This window comes from Chrysemys picta, chromosome 12 (assembly GCF_011386835.1).
Source record: "Chrysemys picta bellii isolate R12L10 chromosome 12, ASM1138683v2, whole genome shotgun sequence".
Lineage (NCBI taxonomy): Eukaryota > Metazoa > Chordata > Testudines > Emydidae > Chrysemys > Chrysemys picta.
Genome location: NC_088802.1, coordinates 15,056,000 through 15,076,467, shown reverse-complemented (window position 1 = coordinate 15,076,467; position 20,468 = coordinate 15,056,000). Strand labels below are relative to the sequence as shown.

The following is a 20,468-nucleotide window of genomic DNA, read 5'->3' as shown; positions in this document are numbered from 1 at the left end:
ACATGGCTCCCCGCCTAGTGAGCTGGTTTTTGTGAATCACACTGTAAGGTGCCTGTGTTGCCCATGCATGTCTAGGGAGTTTAGGCACCTAACTCAGCATTGCAGAATATGATTTGCTGGTTGCCTACAAATAGGCCTTGTGACCCTCAGCATTGCAACACCTAAGTCCCTTCATGGACTGCACCCTGTGTAACCAGTCCCCTCTCCGCAGAGCACAGCTGAGCAATTCCTGATTGACATGGGTGTGTACAGGACCAGGGCCGGCTGCAGGCACCAGGTAAGGAAGCAGGTGTTTGGGGCGGCCAATACAAAGGGGCGGCACTCCGTCCGCTATTGGTGTGGCACGTCCGGGTCTTCGGCGGGAATTCAGCAGCGGGTCCCTCAGTCCCTCTCTTCCTCTTTGAGTTGCCACCGAAGAGGAAGAGAGGGAGTGAAGGACCCGCTGTCAAACTGCTGTCGAAGAATGGAGCAGCGCGACTGAGCTGCGGCCGAAGTGCCGCCGATCGGATTTTTTTTTCCATCCCTTGGGGTGGCAGAAAACCTGGAGCCAGCCCTGTACAGGACAGAGACAGAGCACAGGCTGGATAGTGACATCACAGTAAACCCCAAACTCTCGGGGCTGGGAGACACAACCAAGTCAGGAAGCAAATCCCACGGCTCTGCCCCAGACAAATGCAGCTGGGACATAAAATGGAGCAAACAAGAATTGTTTGTAATGTTTTATTTACAGTAAGTAACTAAAGGTGGTAAGTAAACGGAGCTGAGAAGGAGCCTTAATAATCACATCATGGAAAGGAGATTCCCCAGCTACCTAGAACAGTTTTCTTAATGGCTCTAAAATAGCACCAATGACCAGGAATTGATAAAGGGAATTCATGAGTTACAGTCTCACTTTCAGTAACATGTAATAAATCTCTCTGTTCCCTTTCCTTTCATACTGTCCTTTTCTAGTCATGTTTCTAGCCCTCACTTCTGATCCCTGTTTATTTTCCTGTCTCTCTCCCACTCTCCTCTCCTCCCTGTCACAGATCATCCCCATGGCTGCTCCATTCTTTCCCCTGATTTCATCCCTTCCCCTCTTGCTCCCCTGGGTTCTCTGCCAGGGATATTTTCCTGTCACTCTTCTCAGTTCTATTTTCCACCATTTCCCCTGGACTCTCCCTTTATTCTTGTTTTATTTTCATTCACATTTGCCTTCTTGCTTCTTCTAATTCCCTCTGGTTAGACCCTCCCTGCCTCTCCCAGTGCTGCCACCCTCACAAGTTTAAAAAAAATCATGAGACTGACCCAACGATGATTTTTTTAAGGTTATATAATGTTTTTTCCATCAATCTGCACCCCTTACCCATTCTCTCCCCCCCGCCCCCGCTGTGTGTGACCATTACAGTGTTACCAGTTGTCCTGAAGTGACTTTGGCCCCTGCAGCAGGAGCTCTGGCTGAGAGACCCCATGAGATCTAATCCCACAGATCTGTACAAACCGCTCCCAGCTGCTGCTTCTCCCCAACCCCCCAAACACTGATTGATTCATGCTGGGTCCCTGCCACCCCCACCTCTGCCTGCCCCCTGCCCAGCCCCCACCCCTGCCCCTCAGGGCCCCTCTGCTCCTCCTGCAGCCCCAGGGGTTCCTCCCCCCCCCCCCAATCCCTGGGGCTGCAGGAAGGGAAGGGGAGGGGCTTCCACAGGTCATAGAGATGAGGAGCCAGGGGCTGGGTAGACGGGAGTCCTCCAAGGTCATAGAGTCTGGGGTCCATGAGTCTAGAGAGGCTGATTTCCAGTTCCCCCCTCTGCTGCATGTCTCAGGGACACAGGCGGAGCCGGGATCCCAACACCCAGAGCCAGGGTCGGATTCTCTCCCCAGGGACGGAGCCCGGCGGGAAAGTGAAGATCGGGGCCTCGTCACCAGCATCGATAAATGTCACCTGCCCCCGGTCACAGTCCAGACAAACCCGGATCCTGCTGGGGGCCCGGCTCAGGGGCAGGGGGGTCACTGGGGAGGTGAGAGCCTGGAACCGACCCCACCACTGCACAGCCCAGATCCCCCCCTCAGGGCTACAGCTGATCCTTCCCTTCCTCCTCACAGACTCTCTGGCCACCCCCACAGCCCAGCCTCCCCCATCCCCCACCTCCACCTCCCAGCAATGTCTCCCCGACGTGAATCCCTCACAGCCCAGCACACATTCCCAAGAGTCAAATCTCTCAGGGTTGTTGGGCAGTTGCTGCCGTGTGTCTCCACATCTCACACGTTTCCCATCCTCAGACAGGATGAGTTTGGGATGAGCCGTGTCTGGATCCAGAATCACATTCGCTGGAGAGAGAGAGAGAGAGAGAGAGAGAGAGAGAAAATCAGAGCGTTAGGGACAGAGCTCGGCCCTGGGGGAGGCTGCGACCATTTCTCACACTCCCCAGCAGCCCCATCCTGGCTGGAACAGGCCTGGATCCCAATGAGCTGCCTCTGTCCTGGGCACCTGAGACTGAGCAGGGATGTCACTGCAGTTCCTCAGTCTCTGTAAGGAGACCCACTTCATTAGTTTCCCATTTGCTTGCATAAGCTTCAGCTCCCAGCTACCCCTGTTGGTTCTGCTCCATTCCCAGCAGGAGAGACACACCAAGAAAGGCTTTAGTGAGGAGGGACCAGGTACAGTTTTGAAGCCCAGAGGGAATCTCTCTCCTCTAATGCAGTCTCCACTCCCAGGGCTGGGAACAGACTGGAAGGTGCAGCATTGGGGAAGAGCCACTTAATACCAGAGAGTAGGAGGTGGCATTGGGTGGGGTAACCCCATCCCCAGCCCAGAGAGAAGGGAGGAGCTGCCAGCATCACAGGAAGAGCATCTCCCCAATCCAGGAAGCAGGGAGCAGCTCCAGTGGGAGAGCCCAGCCCTGACCAGAGGAAAGGCAGGAGATTGGAGAAGAGCGATGGGGAGACCCCCTGCACCGGGGTAAAGCAGAGGGATGTGTCAGCCCTCAGGGCAGGGAGCTCTGTTCACAGGCTGCTCAGAGAGAGTTTCTGTTCAGCAGCATGGGCATGAACTCAGCACTAAGATTGGTGTCAGGACTATTTGTGTGATGTCAGCTTGGGATGTCCCCAGGTGTTCCAGCACCTTGGTAGAAGTTGGGAGGGAGGTACTAGGTCGCACCACCTGTGGCCCTGGCCTCTTTGTGGCCCTGCCCCACTCTTCATCTTCCCGCCGAGGCCCTGCCCCTGGCCAGGCTGGGAGCCTTGGCCACTCTGGAGAGCCCCTGACCCTCCACCTTCCCATGTCCCCACTCTCCGGTGTGCACCACCTAGGGCAGATGGAGGGTCCAGGGGAAAGAGGAGCAGGGATGGGGCCACTGACAGGGGCCAGCACCGGGAAGAAGCTGCACTAAAAAGGGGGAGCTGATCAGCTACCCTTCCACAAAGCACAGCCACTGCCTGTGACGCTCCACACCTGCCCAAGGCTTCCAGTTTGGGGCTCCAACATGTCCCCCTGCCCGCAAACTATGCCCATGTTAAAAAGTGGGTGGGCTTGGCCACCCTGGTCCCCCATGTTCCAGTGCCCCTGGATATCCTCGCTGTTTAATGGGTTATGTTTAGGGCTGTGTGTGTGTCATGGCCACTGTTGATTTGGTTGGTAACTTTAGTTACAATCCCATGAAGATGTTTTCACTGGAATTTTCTCATAATTTAAAGACAATCTCCCCTGCAATCTCACCCTGTCTGTGTGCTCCTAGGGGTTTCCCTCTGTTTGTCTCCAGTGCAGACGGCAGAGTGTCTGGCAGGGGAAAGGAGAAAAGAGACAAGATTTCAGACTTTCATATTTATAACAGCGTTCCCACTCTGAACGCACTGTGTTTTCATCATGACAGAAAGAGACCGAGAGGCCCAGAGACACACTAGGCATTCTCAGCTCCTCTAAGCTCAGATCAAGTGTAAATTAACTAAAACCTTCTCTTTCCTCTCTGATTCAGGCATCTCTCAGCAATGGAACCAACATCCTTGCAGTCTCACAACCATTGCAGGACACAATCTGTAAGGGAGATTTACTTTTCCCCTCATCATCCCCTCCCACCCTTCAAACTCCAGTTGGTTTGTCTCATTCACTTACTGCCTTTTGTCAAAACCTAGACCCAGGTCATACAAAGACTTTGTCATAAAAGTAACTTTACCCACTTTGGTCCCTTTGGCCAGGGGTAGGCAGCATCATATTGTGCGATGGACACTTGACAAAATTACCGGAGTTAGTGACGGACATTGGGGAGTGGGTGGCTTATGTCATTCAGTCATCATTCAACCTGCAAAATAACGCACAATTTTCCACACTGAAAAAACCATAACCGAGCTAGTTAGTTAATAAATAATAAACAATAATCATAATATTAATTTCAACTCACTTCAGTGTTTTTGAATGTACCTCACTGCCAGTCAATATTGTTTGTGTAGGATGGGGGCATTGAAATAAATATTTATCCTAAAACTATATTTCAGTGCATTGTTGTCACTACTTTTTTATTTTTCTTGTTTAAATAATATGTCTTACGGGAGGATGTGTGTGTATATATATATATGTGTGTGTCCCTCCTCTACACCACTTACCCCATGTTTCTCCCCTGTCTGTGTCCGTTACATGGGAGATCCCCCATCATGTCAAGGGATGGGGGAAGCAGGAGGGGAGGGGGTCTCTCAGTGGAGCAGGGTTTCCCATCCTCTCACTGTGACCAGGGCACCCCTCTCCAGGCAGGGGTTATCCCAGGGTGGGTGGGAACCACCTCTGCCTCCTGACCAGGACATAGGGACAAGCTGTGGCTGTGGACGGGGGTCTGTTGTGAGCAGGGGACAGGGTGGAACAAATTCTTGGGAGGGAGGACGGACTCACCTCTGGTGGCTCCCTGAAGTGGCTTCCCATTGTCCCTCATCCCTGCTGCTGCTGGGGAGCTAGGCTGAGGGGTGCTGTGAGGTGGGGGAAAGACACTGAGGGGCTGGAGCTAGGCTGAGGGGGGCTGTGCAGTGGGGGGGCGGCACTGACGGGCTGGAGCTGGGGCTGAGGGGGCTGTGCAGTGAGGGGTGGTACTGAGGGACTGGAGCTGGACTGAGGGGGGTTGTGCAGTGGGGGGAGGGTGGCACTGAAGGGCTGGAGCTAGGCTGAGGGGGGCTGTGCATCCAGCCACAGAGAAGTTAGCAAAGTCCAATACCCCCTGTGTGGAGACAAAGGTCAAAGTGACGTGTGCATAATCAGTGGTAATAAACCAATCAGAGATGAGAACAAGAACATGAAAATAGCTTGATAAAAAAAAGGCCTGCCAAGGAAATGTTCATGCATGTGTAGTGTATGACCTATATAAGATACTTAATATTCATATCACACAAAGGTGATTGGAAAAGAACTAGTAAATATGCAATTTGGACGTGTATAATATGTCAGACATTGTAAGGGGTAATCAGAGCATCATAGGAGAAATCCCCCATGACCCGCCTATGCCCCAGGAGAAGGGAACTGGCCAGCACTTCTTTCTATATGCAATGGCTAGTAGCAAATATCCCAATGGCTAGTGATGTGACACTAGACGGGGAGGGCTCTGAGTTAGAGAGAAATCTTTCCCAGGGGTCTGGCTGTTGGGTCTTGCTGAAATGCCCAATGTCCAACTGACCACCATATTTGGGATAGGGAAGGAATTTTCCAGCAAATCAAATTGACAGAGACCCTGTTTGTTTGTTTTTGCCTTCCTCTGCCATATGGGGCATGTATCATTTACAGATGTTAAACTCCAATAAATGGTGGACTCTCTGTAACTTGAAGTCTGTAAATCAGTATTTGAGGACGTCAGCAATTCAGACAGAGTTTAGGGGTAAATTGTAGGAGTGGGTGGGGAGGTTCTGTGGCCTGCAATGTGCAGGAGGTCAGAGTAGATGGATCATGATGGTCCCTTCTGACATTAAAGTCTGAGTCATTTCTTACTTTGTAATTGTAAATGAAAGGCATGTTTGAATTAATCAACCTGAGTGTCTGGGACCCAAGTGTCTGGCCTTCTCACCCAACAATTAACTAGAAGCATCATCTAAGTGTGAACCAATTGACCAGCACCATTCTCTTCCCACAGTCTCAGAGGCTCATCCCAATTTCTATTCCTAGATCCATTTTAGGTACCTTTGAACTTCCTCAGAGTCTCCGATAGCACAATAGTTTTCTGGGAGAAATCGCTGACTTGCTCTTCCAGTTCAGGAGAAATCTCCTTTGGCTGCTGGAACTTCCCCTTCTCACACCTAGAGAGAAAAAAATTCATGTGATTCTATTTCATTGTGTGACTCATTATAAATTCTGGCTAGTGAGTCGCTGCTCAAATGGGCCTGGAGTTCAAATTCCTCAACTTCTCCCAGTCTCAGAGCAGGTGCAACACAGCCCATGGCTGCACAACCCTCCCTTCAAAGGATTCATTAATATTGTTCAACTCTGATCTGGCGAGATCAGCTCTGGGGACAGAAGGGGAATTGAGTCTCCATGGCCAATTCACTCCTTGGCCTCCATGCTCTGAGGGACAGGAGGTTCCTATGTGAACTGCTGTAGAAATCTGTCCACTAGGAACTAGACTGAGACACCAACTCCCCCCTCTCCAGCTCATTCCTCACAGGTCTCCTAACAACCCTCAGGCTGGGAAAGACTCTGGTGGGAAAGACTCTTGGACCACTGCTGCCCTGGGCTGAATGGTGACCAGGGCCCCAGCAGTGACAGGCCCATATTCCATCCCCACAATCCTGAGGCAGCCAGTCCCCCAGGGATGTGACATCTCTAGGAAACACTTGAGGTCAGTCCTTCCCATTGAATGGATAATTCCAGGGTGAGAACCTCAGGATTAAGTTTATCTGAGAGATTTGTATCCAAAATGTGACCTTCCCCACACATGTTGCTGTGGAGATGCAGTGCTACCATCATCTCCATGCTCTATCCCAGCATTGCCAAGTATGTGTGGGAGTAAGAGAGAGCCACCTACCTACTCAAGGTGCTTCTGACATCCTAGAGGAGAGAGAGAGAGGAGAGAGAGATTAAAAAAAAATCTCAGCACCACCTGACTTGGGATTCCAGGAAAGAGATTTTGCAAATACAGGGAAAATCAGCCCTGCCCTGGCCCCAGGGCCATGGTTTCACTGAGCTAATGGGGTTTTTCCATCTCTAATATCAATGTGTCTGTGAGTCTGCAAAGAACAATCGTCATTCACATGTCAGCACACATTGAGTTACACTGAGATCTCTAACTGCTGGACCCCTGCTCCAGCTGTCCTGTCCCTATGTTGGGATTTGGGAAGTTTCTAGCTCAGTCTCACCTGCAGGAATTCACTTGCTGGCTTCTGACACTTCCCCTCCAGCTCACTGATCAGCTCACTGAGATGGGAAATCTCCTCGGAGAGTTTACTGACATTTTCATTCTGTATCTTCACAATCTCCTCGTCCAGCTTTTCCAGCTGGGCCAGCAGGAGTCGCTCTTGTTCCTCCAGGAACTGGAGCAGTTGCTGAAATTCAGACACAATCTTCTGCCTCTCGGTTTCTGTCTGTTTCTAGAATAAATAAGGAAAGGGCTGGTCAGGAACATGGATGGAGCCTGATGACCTTTCATACAGTCTTACAAGAGAGAGTTTCTTTACAATCTCTAACACATCTGTGTAGAGATCAGGACATGAGCCATCAGGCCTAGTGCTCAGAGCTGCAGTTGGAAATTGGGAACTACGGCCAAAGTCAGAGCTGGAGTCAAAGTCAGGATCTCACCAAGGGTTGGGGCTACAGTCGAGCTCAGGAGTCATGCCAAAGGTTGATCCAGAATCAGTGTCTGGAATCGCACGGGGGGTCAGGACTGGAGTCTGAGTCAGGCAGCCAAGCGAAGGGTCAAGCTGGAGTCAGATAGCAGTACTGCAGGTCAAACCTGAGTCAGGGACAACGCCAGGGCCAAGCCAGAGTCAGGGTCCAGTCCAGCAGCAGATCGGGAGTTCACTCAGTTGTTTGGACAACTTCCCGTGACTCCTGCTGGCGTAATTCATGCATCCGAATGTCTGCTCCAATCAGGAGCTTCGTAGGCAGATCCTCTGGTGCACCGGAGTTCCACTAGCCCCTCCCCTGCTGGCTCTAGAGAGTGGTTGGGTTGTAATGACAGTCTCTGTGGACTGAAGTTCAAAACCCACCATTCTTCGCATCCTGACACTTGACTATACATTGTGATCACAAGGGAGAGGATTTTCTTACAGCTTCCCATTTGGCCCCAGTCTCTCTGAAAGGGCTGTCTCCATGTCTACTGGGATATAATCAGTGCAGTTTGGGAGAAATGTTGTGAAAGCCACCAGGGGTAGTAATTCACTCATTAATTAAAATGCATCGTAGATCCTGCAGAAGATGCTGTTGTCCTTCTCCAGGGAGAGAACATTTGTGATATGCACACCTGTACACACACACACACACACGCATGCACAGTATCCCATGATCATGGAGAAACACACACAAATCTACCAATAAACATCCCTCCCACCTCCATGTCCCAGCAGGCAAAGAACAATAGGCACCTACCAGATACTCCTGGCTTCTCTTCTCTCCAGTCACTTTAAAACCCAGCAGCTTTTCTCTCTCTTCCTTCAGAGTCTTCAAATGGGCTTGTATTTTTTCCTGACAAACAGAAATGATTTGGTGGGTTTATTTTGAGGGTTGTAGGGGGTGGTTGAGGGTTTTTTTTTCACCCAAAAGTCAAGATAACAGCCAGTCTTCCTAGATAGGCTAGGTGGGTAAGGCAATATCTTCTGCTGGCCCAGCGCCTGTTGGTTAGAGAGTTACACACAACTCAGCTCTGGGGAACATACTCTTTCCTAGGCCTAAAGAAGAGCTCCGTGTAAGCTTGAAAGCTTGTTGTTCACCCACAGAAGCCGGCCATGAGCAGATATTACTTCACCTCCCTTGTCTCTCTAATATCCCGGGACCAACACAGTTACAACAATACTGTGTACAACAGTGGGTCTTTCTAGAGGTAGGACATCAGAGACACCAAGGAAATGAAACCTTATTTATGGAAACTGGGAGTGTTTTATATTCAGAGTTGAGTTATTACGTCCACTTTCTCCATCAATTTAAACCGGCAGGAAACTGGTGTCACATGGTGGTGAATTTATAAAGCTGTTTTTGAGCAGATTTCAGAAACAGTCATATCAATCCCAGAAGCCTCCAGGGCAGCCATATAGGCTGGGATGCTCAAAGGAATCCAACTCCATTGACTTTCAGCCCTGTACCCCTGGGGATTAGACTGGTTGGACACTAATTCAAGGCCTAAGGCAAACCCCATTAGATGTGTTGATCTGTGTTAGGAACAGCTGGGGTTTGCCCTAGTGCTGTCCTAGCCCCTTTCTGTGGCAATGGCCTCTGGGTAGCTACCCTAAAGTCCCTAGCAAAGACCCCAGAAGCAGTGGATTCTGGCAGATTTCAAAAGGCTGCCTTGTGGGACTAATGGAACCGCGTTGGCTGGTCCTTGCCCATGAACACCCTAGAACAGGTCAGACTGACACAGGTCCACACTGCCATGGGGTTAGTTTTGCTGAAGATAAGTCTAATCCCAGTGGCATGTGGCATGGAGCTGCGCTGTCTGGAGCCCTTGTGGGTGTGGACTCAAGGTGCTCGGGGTCCCACACAGTGTTCAGCCCAGTGACCACCTCTAGTGCAGGCCAGCAGCATCTGAGTTTAACCCTTCATGAAGCAGCACAGGAATTCACAATCCCAGTGGGAAACCTCATCTCCCTGCTGGGCCTAGGACCTGTATCAAGGAGTCTTTTCCTCCTATTGTCTGCACTTCATCACTGCTCAGTGCTGCTGAAAGGGGCAGAGTAGCCTAGTGGTTGGGGCACTAAACTGGGCCTTGGAAAACCAGGTTTTTATATCTAGCTCTGCCACTGAGCTGCTGAGTCACCTTGGACAAGTCACTGCCCCTCAGTTTCCCCTCCCACCCTTTGTCTATCATGTCCAATTAGACTGTAAATGGCTCGGGGCAGGGATTGTCCCTCACTGGGTTTTGAGCAGGGCCCCCCCCCCCCACAATCGAGGTCAGATTTCATCTGGGGTCTGTAGGGGATGCAAATAACAATAAACACTGTGATACAACCAGTAATACCAGCCACAGCTTGTAACTCCCCTATCAGCTTTCATGCAATGAAGGCTACACACAGCTGAATGACACACTTACACCATTAAGCTGTAATTAACATCCAGAGTTATTACCCATTAGACTGGACAGCAACTCGGTACCTTGTACTCCTGGGCAGCTTCCTGTATGGGAACCACAGTGTGAGAGCGATGAGTCCGGGACTCTCTGCAGATCACACAGATGGGGGTTTGATCCTCTTCACAGAACAGTTTCAGAGTCTCCTGGTGTTCCCCACACACCCCGTCCCCTCCTGCTCCCTTTGCTGCCTGTAAACTCAGCCGTTTGGCGATTTCTACCATGTTTGCCAGCTGCCTGTTGGGCCTGAGGTTTCTCTGTTGCACAGTTTCTCTGCACTGAGGGCAGGAGGCGGCTGTATCGGATCCCTCCCAGCACTGGCTGATGCAGGCTCGGCAGAAATTGTGCCCACACTCCAGAGTGACAGGTTCTGTGAAATACTCCAGACAGATGGGACATGTCGCTTCCTCCTGGAGACTTTCCACGGGGTTCTCTGCAGCCATGGCTCTCTCTGGGCAGCGTAACAGGGTTAGTTTCAATTTCCTGAATTCACACTATGCCCCGCCTGCAGCAATAAGGGGGTGTTTCCTTTCCTGAAAATGACTCATGCTGTTTGCTGAGCAGGAAAAACCCAACCAATTTTAGCCCTGGAGGCTTTGGTAAAAAAATTTACCATTAGGGCTCCGGTCCTGCAATCAGCCCCTGTGCTGGTGGTGGAGGGTCACTGAGGCAGCCCCCTGTGAGGATAAGCCTGCAGGAGCAGGAGCTGTGTGTCTAAGGAGTGATAGTCAGGCTTGGCAGAATTTTTTTTATAATCTAATTTTGACAGATAATGTTTATTTTAAGCAATTTTTATATTTATTGATTTAAACTTTCACAGTTGCACAACAATCTGGGTTTTAAGCATTTCATTCCAATTTAAATTTTCACAGTTGTGGGAAATGATGGGGGGGGGGGGGGAAATCAGACAATATTTTGGTCAGACCAGAACTGCACCGCTACCTTGATATAACACCACCGGATATAAAACGAATTTGGATATAATGCGGTTAATAACAGTTAAAATTGTCTGTAAGCAGGTAAATCTCCTCCCTCCCCCAGCGGCACCCCCACAGTAACCCAGTGCCTCCCCCACCACCACAGGGACTGAGGCTGAAAGTCCAGCTGATGGCAGCTCAGGGGCCTGTGGGATGTGCTGGGATCTCAGCCTGGGCTCTAGTGGGGCAGGTGACCCTGTAACACAACCACACCCAGCAAGGCCTGCACCCATTTCCTCCTTGTTTGTCGGTCCCAGCAGAGAGACCAGGGGCTGCAGGTGAGGGCTGGGGCCCAATGGTCGAGGGCAGCGGGTGTGCGGGGAGCTCGCACTAGGAGCTGCAAGGTACATGGTGTGGGATAAACAGAGACCTCTCGGGCCACTTGCCCATTGCGACTGTAGGAGGGGATGTGGGGACAGACTGAGGCGGCCTGGGGCAGTCTGGGAAGCTGCCATCGCGGACAAGGAGAGGGAATTCAGCTGTGGTGGGGGAGCCGTGCTGCGCAGAGACGCTGCTGCGGATGCAGTTAGTTACCCGGGTCAGTGTTGCAGCAGTTTCAATGTGGTTAATAGACATTGCAGCTCAGCTGAGGGAAGTGCTGCTCTTCGCGCAGCTTTCAGAGTAGCAGCCGTGTTAGTCTGTATCCGCAAAAAGAACAGGAGAACTTGTGGCACCTTAGAGACTAACACATTTATTTGAGCATAAGCTTTCATGGGCTACAGCCCACTTCCTCGGATGCATTGAATGGAACATATAGTAAGGAGATATATATACACATACAAAGAACATGAAAAGGTGGGAGTTGCCCTACCAATTCTAAGAGGCTAATTAATTAAGATGAGCAATTATCAGCAGGAGAGAAAAAACTTGTAGTGATAATCAAGAGCCCATATCAGACAGTTTGACAAGAAGGTGTGAGGATACTTAACATGGGGAAATAGATTCAATGTGTGTAATGGCGCAGCCATTCCCAGTCTCTATTCAAGCCTAAGTTGATTGTATCTAGTTTGCATATCAATTCAAGTTCAGCAGTTTCTCATTGGAGTCTGTTTTTGAAGCTTTTCTGTTGCAAAATTGCCATTACAAACATTGAATCTATTTCCCCATGTAAGTATTCTCACACTTCCTATCAAACTGTCTGTACTGGGCTATCTTGATTATCACTTCAAAAGTTTTTTCCTCTTACTTAATTGGCCTCTCAGAGTTGGTAAGACAACTCCAACCTTTTCATGCTCTCTGTACGTGTATATACATCTCCTCAATATATGTTCCATTCTATGCATCTGATGAAGTGGGCTGTAGCCCATGAAAGCTTATGCTCAAATAAATTTGTTAGTCTCTAAGGTGCCACAAGTACTCCTGTTCTTTTTGTGGATACAGACTAACACGGCTGCTACTCTGAAACTTAGACTCCAAGTGAGTTTAGGTTTTTGCTACTAGTAGCAGATTCGGATGGGAAGCAGTTCCTGACAGGATGACCAGCTTCACCTGCCTGGAGCTCAGCCCCTTCTCCACCTGTGCTCCAGTGCTGGAGTTCCCCCCTTCTCCCTCGCTCGCTCAGACCCCCTGTCATGAATCCTGCCTTCCCCTGTATGAAATATGGAGCAATAATATATGAGAGAGCCAACAAGGGCCTGATCCTGCAAACCCTCCCATTTCATACTCACGTTGGTCTCAGGGGGTGCTGCTGTGACCATAGGCACCAACTCCATGGGTGCTCCGGGGCTGGAGCACCCACAGAAAAAAATTGGTGGGTGCTGAGCACCCACCGGCAGCTCCTCTACCCCCTCACCCCACCCTGCTCCAGCTTACCTCCACCTCCTCTATGAGCGTGCGGTGGCATCCTGCTTCTCCTCTGTCCCTCCCAGTGCTTGCGCCATGAACCAGCTGATTCACGGGGCAGGATGGGGAACGCGTCGCGCTGGGGAAAGAGGCGGGGCCAGGGCCGGGATTTGGGGAAGGGATCCAATAGGGGCAGGGAGGGGGTGGAGTTAGGGCAAGGACTTTGGGGATGGGGTTGGAATGAAGTGGGCAATTAACATGAAGTGGGCGATTAACACTCTGCAGAACAGGCAGCAGGGCCCATTGACTCCAAAGGAGCTACAGCCAATTTACACCTGCTGGGCGACCAATGTGAACTAAATGTTTTTAGAAAGTCATTCAGCATCGCATCTGCAGCCCATTGAGCTTTTTAGTTCAGTGCTGTCTGTAGTAAGAGAAAAATTAATGTAATGGCTGAGAAAGAAAGAAAGATTCTGGGCCATTCATCCCAACAGAAGTTGAAGATCAGATATTTGAAAACTGTGCAACACTGAATTCCTCTAAGGTTCTATTCCTAGTGGGACTGAACCATTCTCCGTCACCAACAAAAGTTACACTTGTAATTAAACCCATGGGACAAAGAGCTAAGAAAGTGCGGACCGGTTCAGAACTTTTCAATCAGCTTCAGATCAGATTGGCAGGCAAAAAATATGGATTTATAGCTGTGTAATGGGCTAGATCCCCAGCTGATGTAAATTGACATCGCTCGATGGAAATCAAAGGCCCAGATTCCCAGTTGCTGTAAATAATCCAAACTACCACAAACTCAATGGAAGTGTAGCAATTACACAAGCTCATGACCTGGACCTTAGTTTTTAGTCTTCACCTCTGGATACCTCTTGGTGACTTCAAGCAGACAGGGCAGCCTGAGCTGTGGGTTCCTCTAGTGGATGCATCCCAAAAGCTGTTGATACAATGCAGGAGGAAAAAAATCCCTGTTTTCTTTTGCAAACACCTTGGGACATGCTTTGGGCCTCTGCTCTGCCTTGTTTTTAAGCCAAGGATCCTTCCAGCGATGCTGCCATCATGTGAGATCCAGGGCGGGTGCTCTTCTCCCTCTGTGGGGTTAGAGTTGGGCAGGTTCTCAGGGTGGTTTGCTCCAGAGGTGAGATCAGAGCTGGGCTTAAAGCTTGGGAGACTGGATTCAAATGGAGCAGGGACATCCTGGGCTGTGACCATGTCTGAACCCTGCACAAGCCAGGCTCAGCTCTAGAGCTGGGAGGAGTTTTCAGTCTCTGATCCCATTTAGTCCTTCATCTCTCAGCCAAGCCTGTCCAAGGAGGTAAGAAGGGAGAGCCCATCTGTGGAGTGGATCCAAAGGTGAAAGTAAGCCGGTCCGGTATGGTGTACCGGCAAGAGCCAGTATGCCGTGCCGGACTGGACCGGCTTCTGCAGCGGTGATTTAAAGGGCCCAGGGCTCCAACCGCTGCAGGGAGCCCCGGGCCCTTTAAAACCCGGCAGCTGGGCTCGGGCAGGGATTTAAAGGGCCCAGATCCCCACAGGGAGGCAGCATTGCACGTGCCTAGAGATTCAAGCATAGCTGCAAAGGGAACCTTTACTTTAAAAAAAACTTAGGGGGCAAGTGAATTTAGGCACCTACAGGTTTGACAGAGGCTTTAAGCATCATGGTGGTACCAAAACCAGGACTTAGTGCCTAAAGTAGGAACTTAGGAACTTGACTCTTTGGAGTGTTCAGCCCTTCCTCCATATTTGTCCGCGTTGGGGTGAAACCTGGAGTGTGGGATCACTGAGCCCTCTGTCCCTCCACCCTGGGGCATCCCTCTCACGCTGTGATACTGATGTCAAGCCACACCTGCACTTACACAGACATCCACAGGCAGGGACACACCCAACTGAGTTACATGAATGATCTCCCAGACACTCATGAACTATCAATAGGGAGGCTCCAGCCAATTCTCCCCAGCTCCCCAGCCTTGCACCCCAGAACTGTGTTGTCCTGCACTGGTCAGAAGCCCGGTCAATATAAGTTCATTACCCAGTCCGCCCCTCCCTTGATGTGGAAAGGACATGCACTAGCCTTTGTAAACCGAGCTGAGATTTTCCAAGCACTTCAACCAAAACACACACTTTTAGATTAAATATCAAACAGATTTATTGACTACAGAAAGATAGATTTTAAGTGGTTATACATAGCAAATGTAGAGATCAAAGCTGGTTACCTAAGAAATGAAAATAAATTCACAGGCTAAGTTCTACAAACTAAAGAGGATTTGAATCAAGCCCTGTCTCACCCTGACAGATGGTCTAGTTCCTCAATACACAGGCTGGGACTCTTTTCCAGCCTGGTACCCCCTTCTGTTATAGTTTCTTCCAGCTTGCCGGAAAGATCTTTTGCTGTGACATGGGAGTCAGTCAGTCCCCATTGGTCAAGCAGTCTCCATTGTACACGGTCTCTGGATAGTGGATTCTTTCTTTGGTGGGTGTTGATGAGCCATTAACCGCTGTCTGCCTGCTCCATTGTTGTACCTGAAAGGCTAGTTGTGGTGTTCCCAACCTGACAACATATTTCAGTAACACATATAGCAATGATTCATAACTTCACATACAATAACACATACAACCCAAAAGATCAAGACTTCTAGAATGATACCTCACAAGGCATACTTTGTACAAAACGTATCATAATTATCTGACAGTGGTGAATATGGGGGTTCCAGGATGCTGCTTTGAGGTACAGAGGCCTTACGTTCAACTCAATGCATTTCACCTCTCTGTCTGTAACACAATAATGGTTCAATGCTGCATCCGATCAATTCCAACACTTCAGCGAATGTTGCAGGCATCAGCGGGCAGAACTGCAGTGATTGTGTCAGAAATCTGGAAGCAGGAAATGGAAGACACTTGGGGCCCCTGGCACTGGGTGGGGCTGGCAAAAGGGGGCCCTTGATGACAGATTTGGGGGTAACTGCACCTTTAATCCCCTCTGTGGTCTATTGAGAAGCCACCTACAGCAATGGGAGGGACAATAACTCCTTGTGGGTAAGCCCCCTGCCCCAGCCAGTTTGGTTCTGGTGAACAGGGCAGGGATTTCGCAGGACGCCTCCACACACCCTGCCATGATGGTGGACGGTATTTACACCAATTGGTGAAAGTCTCCCTCTAACTCCTCCCAGCTGCGAGTGATGCAGACTCAGCAGAAATTCTGCCCACAGTTCAAAATCAAGGCAGATTGGGCAGGTGAGTGACTCCTAGAGATGGAGCGGGGGTGGGATGGGGGGGCTGCAACAGCCAGGGCACTTGGGAGAGGAACAGGGAGGGGAAATTCAGTCTCATTCATTCATTTCACAACAATGGGCCTCACCTCATGGAACTAGCTACAGGCAGAACAGCCAAAAGCCCTGAGCCCTGGCACTTTAGGGCCTGTTCACAATTGATTCTGCTTCCCCCAGGATCTCTCCTTAGACTCTCTCCTGTTGCACTGGGTGTTCCAGTGCGACTCACCAGGGGCTCTTGCTTAGGGGGCCTGGCCCTGCAGAGACCTGTCACCAGCAGGGGCAGCTCCTCCTTGGGGGAGGGTGGAGTGAAGTCCCAGCAGGAATGTAACTGCTGTGCAGTGCAGCTGACACACTGTAGGGGGCAGCACCACCTCCTGCCACTGGGGAATCCTGGAGGCTGCAATACACCAGGCTGCTACTAATGGCTGTGCCTGACTCACGGCTGGTCTACACTGGGGGGTGGAGTTGATGTAAGATACGCAAACTTCAGCTACACACATAGCGTAGCTGAAGTCGACGTATCCTATTCGACTTACCCCGCTGTGAGGATGGTGGCAAATCGACCGCCGCGGCTCCCCCGTCGACGCTGCTTACTGCTCCTGATGAGGTGGAGTACGCGCGTTGATTCGGGGATCGATTTCTACCCACTGATCCGGGCGGGTAGTGTAGACGTGGCCTTAGCCTGCAGGCAGCACAGGGAGAGGCCCAGAGCAGGGCACAGAGGTGGCTGTGGGGCTGTTTCAGCTCATAGGCACTCTGAGGTCTCGGGGGGCTTGGTGATGCAGGGTTACCAGAGGCAACATGGAATAATGGGGAGCCCAGCGCTGGCCCTGGGGGGATAGCTCCCCAACCCCACAGATCTCACTGCCAGGATGTTTCCCCTGAGACTCAGCCTCACTTTCCCCTTTGTTAATTTCTCCCCATCCCCCCGCTGCTTTTGCCCCTAAATTCTTTATGTTCAAAAACAGAACCAGAAACAATAGAACCCCCCAAATGGTGGCCACAGAAAATACTGACTCTAGGACCAATTCTCCATACACATCTCACACTCCCCATGAGACCTCCTGTTCTCAGACATATCTCTGCATGTCTGGATGGCTCCCTCTACGGATGGGATGGGCAAATCCCCTCATGCAGCCCTCCCCGCCCCCCCGCCCAGCTAGGATGGGAGTCTCTGGAAAGTCTGGAGGATGCAGCCACATTAGCATTGGCCTCCCCCCTCTTAAGACACAGTTGGTGGGGACAGAAATGAGGACACCCCGGGAGGGGGTTCATACAGGATTTCAAGCAAGGCAAATGTCCTGCTTGGATTGGACTTAACTTTAGAACCCCTGCAATGAAGTGGACCTGAGCGAATGGCTCCCCATTAAATCAAACACTTTGCATCTTTCCCCATGTTAAATACATCTGAAGTGTTTTTAAACATTGGCCAAGCTAATTGTTTATCATTATCTGCATTTATTATTGCTGCACAATAAAGCCTCTAATCAGCTATAACAAGTGCCCCTGTGAACTAATGGATGACATAGTGCAGCAACGACATCTATTCACCGTTGTGCTGGCACAGCGTCAGGGGCAGCAGGTTTGTATAATTTTTGGTGATGCCCAGAACGGGTCGACGTCCTGCCACTCCCCCACCCCAAACATACACACCTGCCTTGTAAGCTGGTATATATTTTTTAAAATAATGTAAAAATGGACTGGAAACAGTAAGTGCTTAACAGTTTCCCTCTACTTCACAATAGCACTATCGTCAGAAAAATGTATTTAACTAAGAATATCAACTTGATTAATACGCTTTTGAATACGGAAACAACCCAGCACTCAAAAGCAAATACTTTTTAAAACTAAAAGAAATGTAGCCCCTTCTTTTGTGATGTTCTTCAGGAGGCAGCAAACACTTTTCATCGTTGTTCAGTGGGGGATGGGGCTGCCCCTTGCCCAGACTGGGGCAGGAATGGTGACTGCGGGGGAGGGGGCAGGGTGTCACAACACTCACCCAAGCCCTAGTTGCTCAGGTCCAGGAAGCCCCCTCGCATCCCTTGGGGTGGGTGCGCCCCTCACCGTAGCCTCATGGGGTGGGGGATGGGGCTGCCCCTTGCCAAGCCTGGGGCAGGAGTGGTCACTGCGGATGGGGGGCAGGGTGTCATTAGTCCAACACTCACCCAAGCCCCAGATGCTCAGGTCCAGATTCCAGGAAGCCCCGTTTCAGTCAGAATCATCTCCCTGTGGGTGCTGGGGGGAGGGGGAGACTGCCATAACATGTGCACCTCCTCCCCTCCTCCCTCTGCAGGCGCAGTGGCTCCCTCAGCCTGCCACCAGCGCCGGTCCCTTTCTTGTGAGGTAGCGCAGCACAGAGCGGCAGGGCAGCCATACGCTGCACAGGGTGTAGGTAGCGATGCTCCAGGGGAGCTGCGCGGGGGCGGCAGGTGGGGCTGTGGGAGAGACTCGGCCTCAAACATTGGTGGAATTGTGCCCCCAGGCCCTGAGTGTTGCTAGAGCTCGGGCATCATGGGCCTATATCACTCGTGGCCCCTGCAAAGCATATTTATGCAAGTTTTCAGTTGCAGAAGTTGGGCCTGTATTTATTTACTTCTGAAAAACACCAAAAGTTAGATTCTGACTGTTTGGAGACTGCAACTATTATAGAATCCACATTATAACATTTACTTTGCTGACTATATATGGGATTCTAACAAAAATGTCATAGGGAAGATCCAAATGATAACTCTAGCCTGTGTTCTTGCACATAGGTTGTTAAACCCTGGAATTGCTGGGAGCAGATTGAATCGGGCTCTGTCCAGTCCCACAGAAGTGATACCAGTTTGTACTGACAGCTACAGATGATTTTGCAAAATAGGTAGAAGAATTTCCACTTAGAACTATGACAGCACATGAGGTGGAGAAGAAGACATGTGAAATTATATATCAACATGGCTGTGCAGAGCAGATACTGGCAGATCTAGGTTCTGAATTGAATAATGAGGTAACAGTTTACATTTGGTGTTATTTTCACTCTATGGTCAATTACACAATCATGGCAGTGTCACAAGGGCTGTTAGCAGCTACAAATGGAGCCCTTTGGAAGCCAGCACCCTGGTCACTGAGAACACCCAGGGCACCGGGAGCAGTTAGAGTAGGAAGGACTGAGCAGTTTGGGTTTGGAAGGGCAGAGGGGATCACTGGCACCTGTAGGGAGCCTGATGAGGTCACTAGCTCAGTGCTGAGAAGAAAGCAGCAGTATAAAAGGCTGAATCAGGGAGCAGGAAGGGGGCTCCTTGTAACTGCTGCTCTGTTGTGATGCACCATAAAAAGTCATAAAGACACTTGGTGGAGGTTCCCTGGCAGACTGCCTGCTGCTTAATTCACACAGAGGTCTGCCATCCAGGGATTGCAGGGACTGATGGGGGAGCCCATTCGTAGTTAGAAATTTAAAAATGAACATTGCCTGGAATCTTTTCATGACACTTCATGCGGTAAATTGTGAGTGACAACACATTTTTATGTCTTGTCACATAGTAAAACCCATGTTGTATATTAACCTATTTGCCAACATATTTCCCCATGTAATAACACAATAAGATTGGATAAGAAAGCACGGTAATAACAAATAATTCAGTGAGAAATAGGGAAAGGAATTCAGATATTTCTGAAGGAAATTTTTCCCTAAAATTATCTATTTTTAGATTAAAATTTCCCTGTGTTAAAAACTAGGAAGAACACATCACTTCAGGAGCCCATGCCACCTAGACACCAGCAGACTGGATAAAAAGCACAAATGAATCCATCAAAAGAGAATTTTAGGGTATTTATTTTCAAATAATCAAAGTAAGTTTAGGGCACATTGCCATGAATATCATATTGTGAATAAATCTTGAAAACTGAATTATTACATTGAAAATGTTCATAACACATCACGTTTAAAAAAAAAAGTAGTCCTAGCAATGCCATGTGCTGTGCCTCCCCTCAGACTCTGCTCAGCTAGCTCTTCAAGAAATTAGGCTCAATCACTAATTTCAAGGAATTAGATCAATCGGTCACTATTTTTATGGAGAATTCCAGAAGGTGGTGGACTGAACCCAGAGGAATTGTGACGAATTTTCTGGAGCAACTTTATTTTCTTTGTACTCTAAACCTCATATGACAACAAAAATATCACCCTTTCAGCTGATTTATTGCTGAGAAGAAAGGCTTGCCAAAAAGCTTCACCAAATTTCATG

At 49.8% G+C, this 20,468-nt stretch overlaps 2 protein-coding genes and 1 long non-coding RNA gene across 6 annotated transcripts in view; 1 reads left to right on the top strand and 2 right to left on the bottom strand.

The window, feature by feature from the left end:
- The window catches only part of LOC101951870 (butyrophilin subfamily 1 member A1-like), a 207,180-nt gene that overhangs the window by 63,293 nt on the left and 123,419 nt on the right, over positions 1–20,468 (top strand). The gene's annotated exons all lie outside the window — the stretch shown is intronic.
- LOC135975049 (uncharacterized) overlaps positions 1–20,468 on the bottom strand; it is a 234,349-nt gene that overhangs the window by 96,519 nt on the left and 117,362 nt on the right. The gene's annotated exons all lie outside the window — the stretch shown is intronic.
- LOC101943462 (zinc finger protein RFP-like) lies at positions 707–11,486 on the bottom strand. Of its 3 annotated transcripts, none has more exons than XM_065565026.1 (7): positions 10,241–11,486; positions 8,525–8,620; positions 7,297–7,527; positions 6,966–6,988; positions 6,125–6,240; positions 3,695–3,754; positions 707–2,307 (listed from the first exon to the last, which is right to left on the bottom strand). In XM_065565026.1, exons 1-7 carry the CDS (start codon positions 10,655–10,657, stop codon positions 1,799–1,801), a joined length of 1,452 nt encoding a protein of 483 aa, XP_065421098.1. In that variant the 5' UTR covers positions 10,658–11,486; the 3' UTR covers positions 707–1,798. The 3 variants fall into 3 exon arrangements, with proteins under 3 accessions (XP_065421098.1, XP_065421099.1, XP_065421100.1); XM_065565027.1 differs by lacking the exon at positions 707–2,307 and adding an exon at positions 2,342–2,506 and having other exon boundaries at positions 10,241–11,458; XM_065565028.1 differs by lacking the exons at positions 707–2,307; positions 3,695–3,754 and adding an exon at positions 5,049–5,174 and having other exon boundaries at positions 10,241–11,458.

Coding starts and splice junctions, on each gene's coding strand:
- LOC101943462 (XM_065565026.1), bottom strand. CDS start 10,657: ATGGCTGCAGAGAACCCCGTGGAAAGTCTCCAGGAGGAAGCGACATGT. Junction 7,528..8,524: donor AGAGAAGCCAGGAGTATCTG/GTAGGTGCCTAT, acceptor TATTTATTCTAG/AAACAGACAGAAACCGAGAG. Junction 2,308..3,694: donor CCTAGGAGCACACAGACAGG/GTGAGATTGCAG, acceptor CTCTCTCTCCAG/CGAATGTGATTCTGGATCCA.